The sequence below is a fragment of the Puma concolor genome, chromosome B4 (assembly GCF_028749965.1).
Source record: "Puma concolor isolate L17-30 chromosome B4, mPumCon1.1.hap2, whole genome shotgun sequence".
Classification (NCBI taxonomy): Eukaryota; Metazoa; Chordata; class Mammalia; order Carnivora; family Felidae; genus Puma; species Puma concolor.
In genome coordinates this window covers 102,173,532-102,189,773 of record NC_141673.1, presented here as the reverse complement: position 1 = coordinate 102,189,773, position 16,242 = coordinate 102,173,532, and the positions used below count along the sequence as shown (strand labels likewise).

Sequence of the window (16,242 nt, the reverse complement as noted above, 5' to 3'; positions counted from 1 at the left end):
AGTCCCTAAATAATTCATGCAATCATATTATTTCCTTAGCTAACCTATAAAATAAGCTCTTTAAAGATAGGGTCCATGTCCTATACCTTGCTTGTAACCTTAGCACCTCGTCATGCTGAGAACATTCTAGGTTCTCTATAAATATCTCCCAAACTAATTAAATGTCCGTTTAGACCGTGATGCAATGCTGGCAGCTCCCCACTATTAAAGTGCTCAGTTTGGGCAGGAAAGGAGGCTCAGGTAGGCAAACGCTTCCTAAGGAACAAGTGTTTGGCCATCTTCCCAGCCAGAACTCAGTGGCCCCTACCTTGTCAGGGAAGCAGGTTGTCGTGGTGCAGCCACAGTCGTTGGTGACAGTGGAGGCCAGGTACCCCAGTGGGCAGCTCACCGTGGAATTGACGCAGCTGCAAGCACACTCATACTCATCACAGCACTGGGTCTTCCGAAGGGTCGGCGTCCGGTGTGGGGGGCAAGAGGGCGGGGACTCCCTTCTGCACTCGTCCTTCCTGCAGGCTGAGTGATGGGCACAAGGTGAGGCTCCAGTCCCACACGGGGTAGTGCACATAGCCAGGGGTCCTAAGTATTTGAGCTATGATAGAAGATCCCAGGGAACTCCAGACCCACAAAATTAAATCAGAAACTAAGTCCCAGCCCAGGGGCTATAAGATGTTCAATCATACCAAAAAGCAGTTAGTCTGCAGAAAAAATAGGAACATTAATCAAAAGGAGAAATGTGAAGCTAGGAATTCTAATGGAGGAGAAGTAAAGGCTGCTTGGTCTCCATTCCATAAAGAAGTAGGGTCCTTCCAGCTTTTGATTCTCAGAGACAGCAGACATTGAGTCTCCAAGACCCAGACAGGCGTGGGCATACCATGCACTGGTAAGCATTCTTTTTTTTTTTTTTTTTAATGTTTTTTTATTCATTTTTGAGAGCAGGGGCAGAGAGAGAGGGAGAGAGAATCCCAAGAAGGTTCCATGCTATCAGCACAGAGCCCAACGCAGGCCTTGATCTCATGAACCATGAGATCATGACCCTAGCCAAAATTGAGAGTTGGGATGCTTAACCGACTGAGCCACCTGGGCACCCCAAAATTCTTATGTGCTGGTAGCTTATGTGACCCATTCCCCACCTCCATACCTAGAACAGTACCCTGCAGTTTCGGGTCCTCCAACAATGTTGAACAAAAAAATGCTAGCAATCCTGTCAAATCCACAGTGTCATTTTATAAATCCCAATCCCATCCCTGTGTCCTCTGCGTCTTTCCAACTTCCTTCAAATAGGATGAGGTCTCCTCCCTCCCTCCAGGCCTTACATCTAGGAGCTCAAGTGAGATTCTAAAACAAGGGGACAGGAACTCCTCTGGACATAAAGTGGGTATTCTCACAGACTAAATATGGAATTCTGTTCCTTAACATGCCTTGGTTTAGTCCAACTCTGTGGATAAACATACGAGAGGGAATGAATGAATTTGTTTGGGAAGAAGATCCAGTGGTAAGGACAAACCAAGGGACGTTCCCACCCCCCGGGGGTGTCTGGGAGAATGGGAGTGAGTAAAGATTGAATCTGGAGGCCTCTCCATCTGCCCAACTGTCTTCATGCAGCCCAAGAGGGAGGTGCCTGTTGCTGTGCCCACATCCGGTTCACCTGCAAGCAGCACACGGCTGGGGAGATTCAATCCTGGTGTGACCTTAACCCCTCCACTCCAGATGTACCTGAAGCCCAGACTCAATGAACTGGAGTACAGGACGCCTTCCCCTGGCCAGGGGAGAGTGGCCGCACCACCCCCTCGTCATCTGCAGAGGCTTTACCACATGTGAAGTTGGGTCTGCACTCGCCGGGATTGGTCAGGGTCATCTGGAGGCCACCTTCACAGGGAGGCACCAGTGGTACATCACAGCTCGACAGGTCACACACTGAGGCCAGGAAAGAGAGATGCCCACTCAGAAGTCAGCAAGGTCACTCACTATTGTGAGTGGCACCTGACATTTCTATTCCTACAGACTTCTACTGCTTTGGGTGCAGGAGGAGGATGAGGACAAGGAGGAGGAGGAGGAGGAGGTATAGGTGGCGATAGAGAAGGCGGGAAGAGATAGATAGACAGACAGACAGACAGACAGATCTAGAGTCATATTATAAGCTCATGTTGATTCCTCTTGTCACTGCTGGGACTTCCAGATCTCAGCCAAGCCCTCTCAAACCCTCTGGGCCTTGTCTGGTCTTCTGCAAGGTGGGAAGTCTACCATCCAGGGTCAGCCTCAAGATATCATGAAATAGCAAAGGCAAAGTGTCTGGCACATCATAGAAGCTTAATAACATCCATAAAATGAGGGGCTTGAACTAAATGAGGCCCCAGTTCTCTCTCCTGTTAATATTCTAAGACCTATTTTACGACACAAAGTTTTCTCAAGACACGTCTCCCTCCACGTAGGACTTCTATTTATGCCTGATAAATTTCATCAGCATAAATAAATGTCTCAGATTATTTCATTCTTTTTTAGATCGCTGGGCTGTCTCTTGTTCTGTTTGCTCTCCCTCAAAGATCTGCACCACTGCACATTTGACACGCCTGTACTTTATGTCTTCATCCGTACAATTAATAAACACATTGGACAGGACAGCGGCGGGGCACTGGAGATTTCCTGTCATGTTAACCATAATTCCATCAGCTCTGGATTCGTTTCATTACACTATTTATTCAGCCCATTACTCACCATGCAGTTTGCAAGCCTATAATGAAACCCTTTGACGAATAACTTGCTGAAATCAAGGTGCCCTGTGGGTGGCCTTCTGTGTCTAGTATCCTCAGAATGTTATTAAAAGGCAAATGGGTTACTTTGGCATGGCTTTTTCTTCAGTAAATCTCTGCACCACCCCCCGCCAGTGATGACTCCATTCTTTTTTTTAATGCTTTCAAATTTCACATTTAATAATTCACTGCAGAATTTTCCCAGGAAGCTACCTTCCAGAAGTTATTTTTGCCATTTTTTGGAAAATCCAATCACCCCTCATCCACCTCCTTTCGAGTACCCTGTGCCTGAGCACACACGTGCCTTTCGGCACCTGCTGGGTGGGTCCCCTGGGGCCGGGCACATACCACACTCATACTCCGGGCAGCACTGCTCTGCACTCTGGCGGAGGCGGGCCACTTCACAGGGGCCGCATGTGGGAGCTGAGAGAGAATGTCACAGAGGTCAGAGAAACCAATAATGTTGCAGCCTGCAGCCTGCAGCCTGCAAAAAGTCACAGACTCCCGTCCCCTGAAAACCAGCACAGGCCCTGCATGGGAGGCCCACCAGGAATCAGGCCGAGGGGCCTCGGACAAATGAGTCTCCCCAGGGTGTCCTGGTGGCCCCCTCAAATGTGCCTTCCAGGAGACTCTGCATCTGAAGGCCAAGGTGGGGCCAGGGGGGCAGGGTTAACCTCTGAGCATATCTACTCCAGGTACAGAAAAGGGGACCCTGAGACCAGTGAGGTAAAGAAGTATGGGGCAGGGTGAGGAAATGGACGTTTGTATCTAGCCCACCAGGTTTGCAGACAGGTGGCTATGGCCCAAGGGAGTCCTTCCTCCAAGAGCAGCCGGGAGTGGGGAGCTCACCTCTGGCGGTGGGGCAGGGCTGTGTCGTACAGTTGACCTTCCGCCCACTGAGGCACATGCAGATCTGGCAGGGCTGGTGGGATGGGACCCAGGTTTCCAGGAACTGAAGGAAAACACAGTTCAGGGAGGGCCCAGGACACTGGGGGCACAAAGCCTCGGAGGCCATAGAAGTCGGTCCCCCCACCTCTGGCTCAGTCTCCCCTCAGAGGGCAGTGCCTGAGCCCGGCCTCCGTACAGTTGAACACACACAGGCTGAAAGGCAGTATGAGGCTCTGGGAGAGGCGGTCCCTGCCACCGCACAAACTCCGGGGATGACGAACTACAGACTGCAGAAAACCCTCCAGTGCGGCCATCTCTGGCAGCTGCACTAAAACTAAGCAAGGTGAGAAGATGAGGATTCCCGTGCCACGCAGCTGGCCATTTCCCCAGCCAGAGTTGGGGTGTAGCTTGAGAAACAGACTCCATTTACTTGTGGAGTTGACAAGACATGGACGGGGCAGGAAGAGCAGAGGGGAGGGCAGCAAGACTCTGAGACTCGTCACGCTGTTGGGACTGGGAGTGGCTGAGACCAGAGGGCAGTCTCTCAGATGAGGGTTCCCGCAGCCCGTGAAGCAGCTTTCCCAGAGTTGGCAGGCGGCCCCACTGCAGGAGGGCCGTGAGGTCAGGGAGACCTGAACTCCTACTTGGCCCTCGCTCCCCGGGCCGGTTTCCCGCCCACGAAAGGGAGGGCACTCAGGCCTCCTCACAGGACAGCTATGGCAGGGCAGACTGTGACCAGCACGGACAGGGACCGGACCACAGAGCCGGGAGCAGGCATCCCTCTACACTCAGCCAGTGAGTCACATTCAGAGTTAAAATGAAATTCACCTTAAATTACCTGCCCCTGAATTAACACACTCTTATCCAGTAGCTCAAAGACCTCTAACAAATTCCCAGGTCAAGAAGGTTTTATTTATTCCATCTGCTTCCATGGCCAGCAATCAGTCAGCCGAGAAGAAGGGAGATCAGAGGTCTTCAAGGAAAACACCCTTCCCCCAAGCTGCCGGTCCTCCTCCAGGACCTCTTACCTGTGACCCTTAACACCTTCCCTTCACTCAGTAAGTAATAACAGCCAACATCTAAAGAGCATATGCTATGTACCATGGTTTTATGTACTTTATATAAATGACTTATTTTTTTTTATTTTTTAATGTTTTTATTTATTTTGTTAAGTTTATTTATTTTGAAAGAGACAGGAACAGCGTGAGCGGGGAGGGGCAGAGAGAGAGGGAGACAGAGAGAATCCCAAGCAGGCTTCACGCTGTCAGTGCAGAGCTTGATGCGGGGCTAGAACTCACGAACCGTGAGATGATGACCTGAGCCAAAACCAAGAGTCAATCGACTGAGTCACCCAGGCGCTCCTATAAATGCCTCATTTAATCCTCACTGCAGCCCTCTAGTGAGGATATTTTTACCATCCCCACTTGTCAAAGGAGAAAGCTGGCACCTGCTTAGGGCACACCATCACAGCTGCAGAGCTTGGATTTGAGCCCAGAACCCATCTTTTTAACACCATGTTCTACTGCCTCCCACCAAGAACTAGCATTAAATAGGTTCAAGATACCTTTCTAAGAACTTAACATTTATTCACTTTATATTCCTTACAATACCCCTATCAGGTAAGTACTGGCATTATCTACACTTACAAACGATGAAATGGAGACACAGACAAGGAACTTGACCAGGTGCTACATCCCAGGATTTGAACCTGGCATTCTGGCCCCAGACACCACATGCTTTCTGTACTAACTACAGCTGCCTCTCTCTTTGGTAATCACAGTGCCTGCCATGGGCAGGTCACACTGCCGGGGGGCGCTGCAGGAGTGGTGGGGACCAAATACACACACGCTCCCAGCCTCAAATGGCTGACACTCAAATTGAGGAAATAAGACTCACTGATGAAAAGCTGAATGAGATAAAAGAACTGTGATACATTCACAGCATGGCATGTGACTCAGCCATGGGAACAAACTATGGAAACATGCAACATGGATGGATCTCCAAGGTATCATGCTGAGTGAAAGAAGACAGGCAAAAAAGGAGCACCCCTTGCATGATTCCATTTATGGAAAATTCCAGAAAATGTAAACGAATCTATAGTGACAGAAAGCAGAGCAGTGGCTGCCTGGGGGTGGGAGATGGGGGTTGGGGATGTATCAAAAAGAGGCATAAGGAAACTTTTGGAGCTGATGGCAATGTTGATTAACTTGATTGTGGTGATGGGTGTGTGCATACGTCAAAACTCATCAAATTGTACACTTTACATAGGTACTGTTGACTGCATGTAAACTATACCTCAATAAAGCTGCTTTTAAAAATGAGAAATAGAAAAAGAGCCACAGCAGTGCAAAAGAAATGTTCACAGATGCTGGGGTGCTCCAGGAAGGCCCCACAAAGATGCACCTGTGCTGAGTGGGAAGGACCAGGCAGAGAAAAGGAAAAGGGATTCCAGGTGGGAACAGAAGACAGAACGTCCTTGTAGTCACCAGACAACCGTAGAGGCCTTCACTGTCGGTTCCAGGGGGCTGTGTTTAACTTGGAGGATAACTGCAGCCCGGAAGCTCTGTGAGCAGGACCCTGCCTCAAAGAGAAGAGTGTCAAATATGAACAGCCCTGGTGACAGTGAGCAGGATGGAAAAGGGAGGGACTAGCACAGGAAACCAGGGCTTTCCTAGGGGCTGGGAAGGTCCCAGGAGGCACAGGGTGCTGGCCTCAGAGGCCTGGGAATGGAAGGAGGAGGGGGACCTCTCACATCTCCCCAGGCCTCTCTCTCTGTTCTGCCTCTTTCCTGCTTTTTGCACTGATGGGGATGCAAAGAAAATGGCAAATCAAGGGATCTATGTTTACACATTTAAATGGCACAGGTGATGAAAGAAGAATGGAGAAGATCGTATTTTTTATATGTCTTGGGGTTTTTTCCCCTTATTTTTTTAATTTTTTAATAGTTTTTTTAAGTTTATTTATTTTTTTAGAGAGAGAGACAGAGTGCAAGCAGGAGAAGGGCAGAGAAAGAGAGAGAGGGAGACACAGAATCCGAAGCAGTCTCCAGGCTCCGAGCTGTCAGCACAGAGCCTGATGTGGGGCTCAAACTCACAAACCACAAAATCATCACCTGAGCCAAAGTCGGACACCTAACCAACTGAGCCACCCAGGCGCCCCTCCTCTTTTTAAATGTGAACTTTAGACATCTAAAGTCAAGAATAAATAATACAACTTTCCCATGATCCTGAGAGTGGACAACACCACAATAGATGACCAAAATCAGGTGTTAAACCTCCTTTTCCAGAGATTTTCATTTCCCCAGGAAGCTTTAATGAGGCGTGCTGGAGGCAGGGGACAGAGTCTATGGCTCCTGAAAAAGATCTTTCTGGCTAGTGCTTAACTAAAAGCACCAGCAGCCCCCGCAGCTGCCCAACCTGTCCGGTTATGCAGCAAACACGGCACCAGGGGGCACTCTTGCACCAGGACAGGCCAACTCCAGCCAGTCCTGTCTCACCGACAGGGTTCCAGAGTGGGGCGTGACTATTTCCAGGAGAGAACAGGCATGTGAGCCAGCTGGTAAGAGAAAACTCAAGTCTTCAAAGCCCCAGGTCAGAGAAGGGACACAGCAAGTCACCATGCACCATCCACCACAGCCAAGGACCTGAGAGGAGATGCAGGTAAAATGTAAGCGCTGGGCTGGCACGGAACAGGGGAGACCAGGGGGGAAACGCAGGCTCCAGGAGCTCCGTCCGGGGCGATGGAGGCAGTCCTTGCTGCCCCGCACAGCCCCCAACCACAGAGGGACAGCTGGTGCTAGGCCCTGGATCCCCTCTGAGCCAGCCACAAAGGCTCACGTGTTTACACTGCGTTTTGTAAAATAAACAAGAGCTATGGAAACTGGTAAATATTTTGCCCTTCCAAAGCTACCACCAGAGATTTATACCCTGGATTATTTCCCTGAAGAAAAGTTGTCTAGGCTTTATTTTTCTGTTAAAGAAATTTCATTTCATGGAAATGTCCTTCATGTTAGATTTTTATTCTTTCCCTGCTTTGCATGGAAAAATGGAAATTGCAAGGAGCCTGATAAGATATTTGTTTTCATCCATTTAAACTATATTTTCTGAAATAAACTGAAACTGGCTTTGTTCCCTTCATAGTTTTTGATTAACTAATTTTAATGTCCCTTGATTCTGAAATATATTTGAGAGACTGTTTCTGTGTCCAAAATATTGCACTATTTGGAAGCATTCTTCACACAACTCAAATGCATATTCCAATGTGTTGGGCAGAAGGTGAGGGGACCAGTGAGGAGAAATAGAGTCAGAGGGGGTGGGTGGAGACACTAAGATAAAGTTCACAAGCTTCTAGCTCTCCACACCCTACAGCATAAGGACAGTCACAGAGCCAGAACTGCTTTGCAAACTTGAGCTTCCTTCTCATCACAGAATGCCAAAGAAGAGGGTAGGGCCCATTTCTGCCGCCCTCTGAGAGTACCTTACCACTAACAGCAAATCTGGCCTGAAACTACCACCGGGTGCTGGCACCACACATAAATGGTTCGTAACCTTCGAACCCAGCAGGAGGGCATCCAGGAGCTGTGCAGATCAGGGACAGCAAGGTAAGGTTTTATTTACTTGTTTTGGAGAGTAAGATGATACAGGTAGTTACTTCAGTCGGCAAGGTCAAATACAGCAATACAGGATGAGTGGTCCACCTTCACCCTCCTAACTCATCTACTTCACGATGAGAACAAATGGGGTCCACTCAGATAAAGCCCAGTGAGAAAACAGAGCAGATGAGAGCCATCCAGTAATAGCTGGATGATCGCCCACGCATACATGAAAACATAGTTAGCTCGAAGTGTAGCTCGCAGTTCCAAGGGGATCAATGTCAGGGCTAGAACATTATGGGATGACCTAGTGTGGTAGATAGGAATCCCAGCATAATCTCCTCATGCCATCTGAGCCTCAGTGTCCTCACCTATTCAATGGTACATGTAATAATGACCCTATGGGGTTTGGGGGAGAATCAAGGGAAATGGTCCATTTCCTGTCTTACAATGTCAGGGAGAGAAAAGTGTAGTTATTGAAATTATTGTTTTTGTCATTCTCTAGATTGGTCAGCTAGCTCTACCATGAGTTCTCTGAGCTGTGATTAAATCTAGTAAGTCACCTCAGCTGGTTCACTCAGTGATAAAAGTCCTCCCTCGTAATGATGGAGATGTTAGATCTTGGGTGTAGTCCCTGATCAGAGAATACACTCTCCTTTGCTGGAAGCCAGATCTGTTCTCCCTGTACCATGCTCTGTAGTATCACTATCAGAGATGAAGGACAGGACCACCGCACACATTCACATGTGCACAGACAGACACTACCCAGATACTACAAATGTACATTTTGTCACCTTTGAAGACATGACCGCCATCTCAGGCCAAGATGGGGGAAGACTCTGGTAAATATTCTTTCAAAATGGACTCGACAAATTCTAAGGGGCTAAAATAATTAATTACTCAATTAATTACTCAATTCCCAAGCAAATGAGCCCAAAGAAGACCTAGCAAAAATGCGTTTTCATACATCGGAAAGAGCACGCTCTTTGGAGCCAGAGTTTTAAATACTGAGTCTAATTCTCACCTCCATCATTTACAAACCGTGTCCATGGGCAAAGTAAGCTCTTTAAGCCTTGGTTTTCTCTTAAAATGTTAAGTCTTTATAAGATGATGTAAGACATCCCAGTGTGTTCTGTGGAACCCTGATCCAAGAGGATGCCATACACACACAGACATACATTTGCTCATTTGGCCACACACACAAGTTCCATGGTCAGATAAGTTTGAGAAGCAAAATCCCTCCTAACCACTGGCACTATACATTAGTGCATGAAAAGCTCTACTGAGTCCTACAATAAAGAAACCTATTTAGCTAGTGCTCTTTAAGCTCTCTTGACCACAGGTAACTGTTAATACCCTGCAAAACACACCTTGAAATAATGCTGAGATAATGAATATAGAGTGCTTAGTACAATGCAAGGTATACAATATATCTTCATAATAGCAGACATCACCATGTAAAATATTCTCTACCCATCCCCTTCTGGGTTCCTATAGCTTTCCCCTTACATGAATATAATTACGATAACAGTAGGAGTACTTGTAGTAATATGTTGTTAATACTCTGGGGGTTTTTCACACAGCTGCTATATGACAGACCCAGGATTTGAACCGAGATGTATCTGGCTCCAAAGCCATTATGCCAAACTGCTTCCCTATCCTTCAATGATCCCCTTAAGAGTTGACCCTTGCTGCCACAGTTTGGGGGGTGGTGTGGACAATCACTGGTGAACACTTCACCCTACTGACCCGAGACAGAAGCAGCCCCACAGGAGGTAAAAGGCCAGGGCTCCTACCTGGTGCCGGACTCCATCCTCACTGACACACTGGGTACAGGCCTCCTCTGGGACACAGCTACCTTCCAGCAGGACTTGATGTGGGGGGCAGAAGCAGCCTTCTGAGGGATGGTCCCCACAGGAGCTCGTATTGCCCTCACAGAGCCGGGGGCAGCCACGCTCACAGTGGTTATACATCAGGGATGGTGGGCATGACATAGCTACAAACAGAGAATGAGGTCACACTCAGCCCACACCAACAGGGAAACAGAGGCACAGCTGATTCAAAGAGGTTGATGATCTGACAAATGTGCTGGGGTGGAAATGACTATTTCTACCCATTTTTATTCTCTCCGTTTTCCATAGAAATAGACCTTTAAGCTAGACACACAACCACAGCATAAAGACTACATTCCCCGACCTCCCTTGCAGCTTAACGTAGTCATGTCACTAAGTCCTGATTTTTTTTTCAAGGAGAATCACTTAATTCAGTACCATTCGAACTTTTTTGACAATGAATATAATAAGAAATACATTTTACATCATAGACCAGGAATAGATAGATAGATATCAAGTAAGTTTCACAGAATACTGCATAGAATGTGCTCTATTTTCTATCCTATTCTATTTTTTTAACTTTTTTTGTTTCAAATTTTTATTTAAATTGTAGTTAGCTAACATATAATGTAATATTGGTTTCAGGACTAGAATTTAGTGATTCATCATTTACACATAACACCCAGGGCTCATATCAACAAGCGCCCTCCTTAATGCCCATCACCCATTTAGCCCACCCCCCCCCCCACCCACCTCCCCTCCAGCAACCCTCAGTTTGTTCTCTATAGTTAAGTCTGTTATGGTTTGCTTCCCTCTTTTTCTTTTCCCTTCCCATGTTCTTCTATTTTGTTTCATAAATTCCACATGTAAATGAAATCATATGGTATTTGTCTTTCTCTGACTGACTTCTTTCACGTAGCATAATACGCTCTAGCTCTATCCACATCATTGCGAATGGCAAGATTTCATTCTTTTTTGATGGCTGACAAATATTCCATTATATATATACATACCACATCTTTTTTTCCCTTTTTTTTTTCTTCGAAGATTTTATTTAAATTCAAGTTAGTTAACATATAGTATAGTATTGGTTTCAGGAGGAATCTTTTTAAAAAGACATCTCTCCATATCCTTTGTCCTTTTTCCCTTCTTCCCTCATGCTGCCATTTGGAACCTGGATGTGATAGCTAGAGCTCCATCTTTAACCATAGGGAAAAAACACGCCCAAGTGAGAACAGAGCAAAAAACTAGAGCCCAGTTTGAGACCCAGAAAGAGCTGGAGCCACCTCCCTCTGATCAGTTGTGTGACAGAATTTTCCTTGTCTGTTACTTGAGTCAAACTTAGCCCTAACTGATGATGTTAGCCTGTATATCCTTGGGAAGTCTTATGGGTCTTTCTTTTAAATATAGGTGCATTTATTCCTTTAAAAATCCTCTTAAGGGGCGCCTGGGTGGCGTAGTCGGTTAAGCGTCCGACTTCAGCCAGGTCACGATCTCGCGGTCCGTGAGTTCGAGCCCCGCGTTGGGCTCTGGGCTGATGGCTCGGAGCCTGGAGCCTGTTTCCGATTCTGTGTCTCCCTCTCTCTCTGACCCTCCCCCGTTCATGCTCTGTCTCTCTCTGTCCCAAAAATAAATAAATGTTGAAAAAAAAATTTTTTTAAATAAAAATCCTCTTAAATTAAATAAGGAATCCACAGCTATGAAGAGTTGCCTGGAGAAAAGCTACAAGTTGATTCACTTGTCCGACTCTGGCCCTGCTCAACCCCTTCCTAATGTTCTCATGGTGCCAAGGCAGGGGGCAGGACTGTCTAAGGATTTAGAGCACCAAGCATTTTCCTGTGAATGCACAATAAGTAGCCAGGGGTAGACAAAGAAATTAGTATGTAGAAAAGGACTGTGGCTAACTCAGAAACTATCATTTGCTCCTTGATCTATATAGGCAGGTTGAAAGGAGACACTACCATCTAATGGACTCAGAACACCAGGGCTGGAAGGAACCCAGGGATTGTCTAGGCCCATGATCCTATTCTGAGATGCAGAAAGCAAGGTCCAGATAGAGAACAGCTGGTCACCTGCTGAGCTGGGACTAGGGTGCCCAAGTCCTCCAGCCACAGATGAGATCTGTAACAGCTCTAGGATAATAAACTCCGAGACTCTGAGATGTTTGCATATATTGATTTCCCTCCAGAAAAAGTCAGGGATCATATTCAGTAACTGAGGGTGCTGAAGTTCAGTGTTCTTGTCACTCCAGCACCCCCTGAGGCATCTGATTCATCATGGTACCCCCCACATGTTAAATGATAAATGCCAAGTCCAAGTAGGGGAACTGAACTTGGGGAGGTATCTACACTAGCAATCCCGTGGTATCTGTTATTAAGACATGTCTTAATATTGAGTGGCAAAATCCACTCACACTTCAAAACCCTGCTCAGGCATGGCTTACTCTGTGAGCGTTTGCTAAACCTGGTGGAATTTCAAACTCAATATGGCTGGTCATTCTGTACTTTGCTGATGCCTATAGGTGTCTGATACATTAAAGTCACATCTGTCTGAACTGTAGAAATGCCTTCATTTGCACAGAAATCCTGCACTCAAATGACTTAAACATCTACCATCTTATTTGATCCTAAATGGGATCCTACATAATAGGAAAAGCAGGGATTTTTATCTTTATCACCCAGAAAAAGAATCTGAGGCTCCAAGAGGTTGAGCAAGCCCATGATTAGTTGGTCTTCCCGACTTCAGGAGGACGCATGTGGAGACTCACCACAGAAATTACTCCTCCTCCAGTCAACACAGACTCCTTTGGTCCGACAGAGGTGGGCGTACAGGGCAATCGCCTCACACACTTGCTCCTGGTGGCAACTGTCCTGCTGGCACATGGCGTAAAAGGTGGCTGGTGCCAGGAGCTGGTGGCATTCGGCAAACAGGGCTGAGAGGAGGAGCTGGCAGTGGGAACTGCTGGAGACAGGACACTGTTCCTCGGGAACAGGCTGGCACATCTTCCCTGGCTGCTGTACCGTCCATTCCTGGATGAGCACCTTCCAGTCTGTGGTGACCGTGCCATCCCTCAGCATGAAGTCATTGGCCCCGTTCTCATCGCAGATCCCTATACAAATGAGGAAAGACAAGATTGTTAGCCCTGGGTGCCCACCTACTGATGCTAGAGACCTGGCCGTTCTCCATCCCCACCAGCGTCTGAAACTTATAACCAACCGGACCCAGAAGCACAAGCAGCCAAGAGTCCCGAGACTAGAGCGAAGGTTTATAAATGCAAAGGGGGGACAGTCAGGAGAATGTTCTCACCACAGAGACCATACATCTTCGAAGCAAAGGTCTTGGGGCTGAGCTGCAGCTGGAACTCATTGTTTTGTGGAGTGAATGTGAAGATGTGGCCAAGATGGTTGAATCTCATCTCATACATGATGGTGCCATAGACATTGACTTCTATGTCCCCACCCACATATGGGACAGAGACCAGTCTTCCATTCACTGTCAGCTGCCCAAAGAAGAAAATGACTCATCAGTGGTCATCACAATAAAGAATCTTAGAATTTCATCTTCGCTTCTTCCTGAGGTTACTGATAGTCCCTACGCTTCTGCCACATTCAACTCCAGTGTCATCCACAAACTCTGATATCTGACAGCAGCTCTTCTAAGATGAAGGGGCTTTGCAGAGCTTGATGGGAGAACAGAGCATTACAATCCTATACAGATGGCCTGAAAGCCCAGGGGTTAAAGCCAGCCTTGAGTCTGTGTACATTCAACAGGGAAGGGCAACCTCTTCCAGAAACACTGAGAAAGTTGCCTTTTGTCAGTTCATCAGGGCGGTGTCTCCAGGAGCATCTCACAGGACTATGTTAAGTCCATTTATGTATGTATGTATGTATGTATGTATGTATGTATGTATGTATGCATATTTTTGGTCACCAGCTCTTTGGAGGCCCCATTATACATCATATCAAACATACTAAAAGTCCCAGGGTGAATATAATTTTTGCTGTTAAAGGTTTTGGAAGGCTTTTTATCCTTTTGATTTTAAAATTTTGGGCTTGAGCTACTCATTTAATATAGGACTAGCTATGATTTTTCAGCAATGAATGTGCATATTCAGAAATTCTTACAAAATGAGAAGAAGGTTACTACAAGTTACTTTCACATAATGAAATATTTGTGATTTCTAAATGAACAAGAAGTTGTCATATGTAGCCTTTTGTAAACAAACATTTATTTTTATCAGTGTTGCAGCTTTCCTCTCAAATTTTGGAGCCATACGTTTTGATCAGGCCCTAAATATTTTCAAAGGCCCTAATGTAGATCCTAAATATTCTCCTTTGGAAAACGCACAGGTCCTGTGCACTGGGCTCATCATGCCTGCTGGGTAAACAGCTCTGGTGTCTCTCCCAATTTTCTGCCAGCACCAGAAACCAGCACTAGATTTGTCATGTAATGCTACCTAAAATGGATCCTTTCTTCCAAATCTGGGCCCAGAACAACATGAAATCATGCCACAAGGGAGATGAAAATAAGCTTCTCCTAAGAAGGTGGTGCTCTGCTGGTGGGGCAGAAGCTGGTGTGTCCCTAACAGACACACCAGCTAAAACCAAGTGCCACCAGAGGCTTCTTGGGGGTTCTGTTGCTGCCTTGCATGGGACCCACAGAAAGCACCTCTCACCTGCATGTCACTGTGGAGCTCAACTGAGAGGCCGTCATGTTTCACCTCAATGGACTTCATGCAGGCCTGCCTCGTCTCAGGGATGCAGGCACCATTATGGAGAATCACCTCCAGGTCCTGCTCCTTGTTTTGAAAGAGGACATAGGAACAGCTGCCAGTCAGCTTGAAATTCTGTCCATCAAAGGTCACAATGTGCCGGGTAGAGCTGCCCATGCACACACCTGAACAGGGGAGAGCAAAGGATGGATGTGACATTATCCAAACTCCCACACATGCAAAGAGGCAGATGTTACCATTTTGCAAACAGATAAATAGAGTTGAGCGCAGAACGGGCCCTTTGAGGTCATGTAGTCTAACTTCCTCCTTTTTACAGATTAGGAATCTGAAATTATGAGAGGTAGAGAGAGCGGCTTAGCTAAGTAACACTTGGCCATTAAATATTTTTCTAGAGAAGGTTTAGAAGGACAGTATCACAAAAAAATATGGAAAATTATACAACCATACTTCCAAAAAATGTTAACGTGTAAAGTGAATGATCTCCTCTGTAGGGATGCTTTGGCTCAGGAAACAAAGTTAAGTTTCAGGGTTGTTATGACTTGTTGAAATCATGAGGATCTAAGTGTACCATGAGCTTATGAGCTCATTGTAAAGAAAGTTCACCTAAAGACACATGTGTCCTCTCAGCTGCCAAGTTTCTAATTGTACAAGTGGCCATGTTGACTTGATCCCTTAAGAGATGATCACACGAGAGAAATATTTCTGAAGCCAAAACAAATGATTGGGTCTCCACACTCCCTCATTTGCCACTCATTCATTCACACGATCAGCAAATTCTCAAGGGTCCTGTTAAAACACCACTTGGAAACACTCATCATCTTGCATCTGCATAAGATGATTCTGTAAAACCCTCCCATGGAAGGCACCACTGCCATGCATGATTTGAAAGCTAATCTTAGACCTAAAGGAAGTTGGAGATGAGCTTTCCAGAGCATCTGTGACCACAGCTATGGTAGTGGGTAAATAAAAGCCCAAGGACTGAGAGGCAGGCTCAGCGGTCTGTGAGGCTGCACTGATGTCCCTAGCTCATACCAGGTCCAGGCAACCTCCACCTGCATCCGTGGCCTGTGCGTCAAGCAGCACAGCCACTAACAAATGAAGAGCCTGGATGCACCATCTGTCAGAGCTGAGCAGCCTGCGTGGAGCTCTTCGACTCAAAATCCCCTGAGACCCGGAGCAGTCAGTCACTCCCGAGGGGCACTTGATGCCCATGCAGCAAGTGGTTCCCAACACTCGAGCTATGGAAAGTGTCACGTCTTTAGGAGATCAGCCCCTCTGCTATGAGGATGTCACAAGTTACAGGCAAAGAAGTATTAGCTCACACGTGGCAAGCTAGTGAGAATGGCTCTGCCCAGCGTCACATAAACTGTTACCATGAAGTGGGTGCTTCAGAGCCAGAGAAACTCAAGACTGAATTCTGTTCCACCCTGTGCTTATACTGTGACCTTGGAT

At 46.7% G+C, this 16,242-nt stretch overlaps 1 protein-coding gene across 1 annotated transcript in view; it reads right to left on the bottom strand.

Moving 5' to 3' along the window:
* Positions 1–16,242, bottom strand: part of VWF (von Willebrand factor) — a 139,193-nt gene that overhangs the window by 20,823 nt on the left and 102,128 nt on the right. Inside the window, exons 35-42 of the mRNA XM_025930120.2 lie at positions 14,734–14,954; positions 13,365–13,557; positions 12,826–13,167; positions 10,023–10,222; positions 3,597–3,699; positions 3,096–3,170; positions 1,810–1,914; positions 308–513 (exon numbers count right to left, since the gene is read on the bottom strand). Of these exons, the coding sequence (XP_025785905.1) occupies positions 308–513; positions 1,810–1,914; positions 3,096–3,170; positions 3,597–3,699; positions 10,023–10,222; positions 12,826–13,167; positions 13,365–13,557; positions 14,734–14,954 (1,445 nt within the window). The remainder of the gene's footprint in view (positions 1–307; positions 514–1,809; positions 1,915–3,095; positions 3,171–3,596; positions 3,700–10,022; positions 10,223–12,825; positions 13,168–13,364; positions 13,558–14,733; positions 14,955–16,242) is intronic.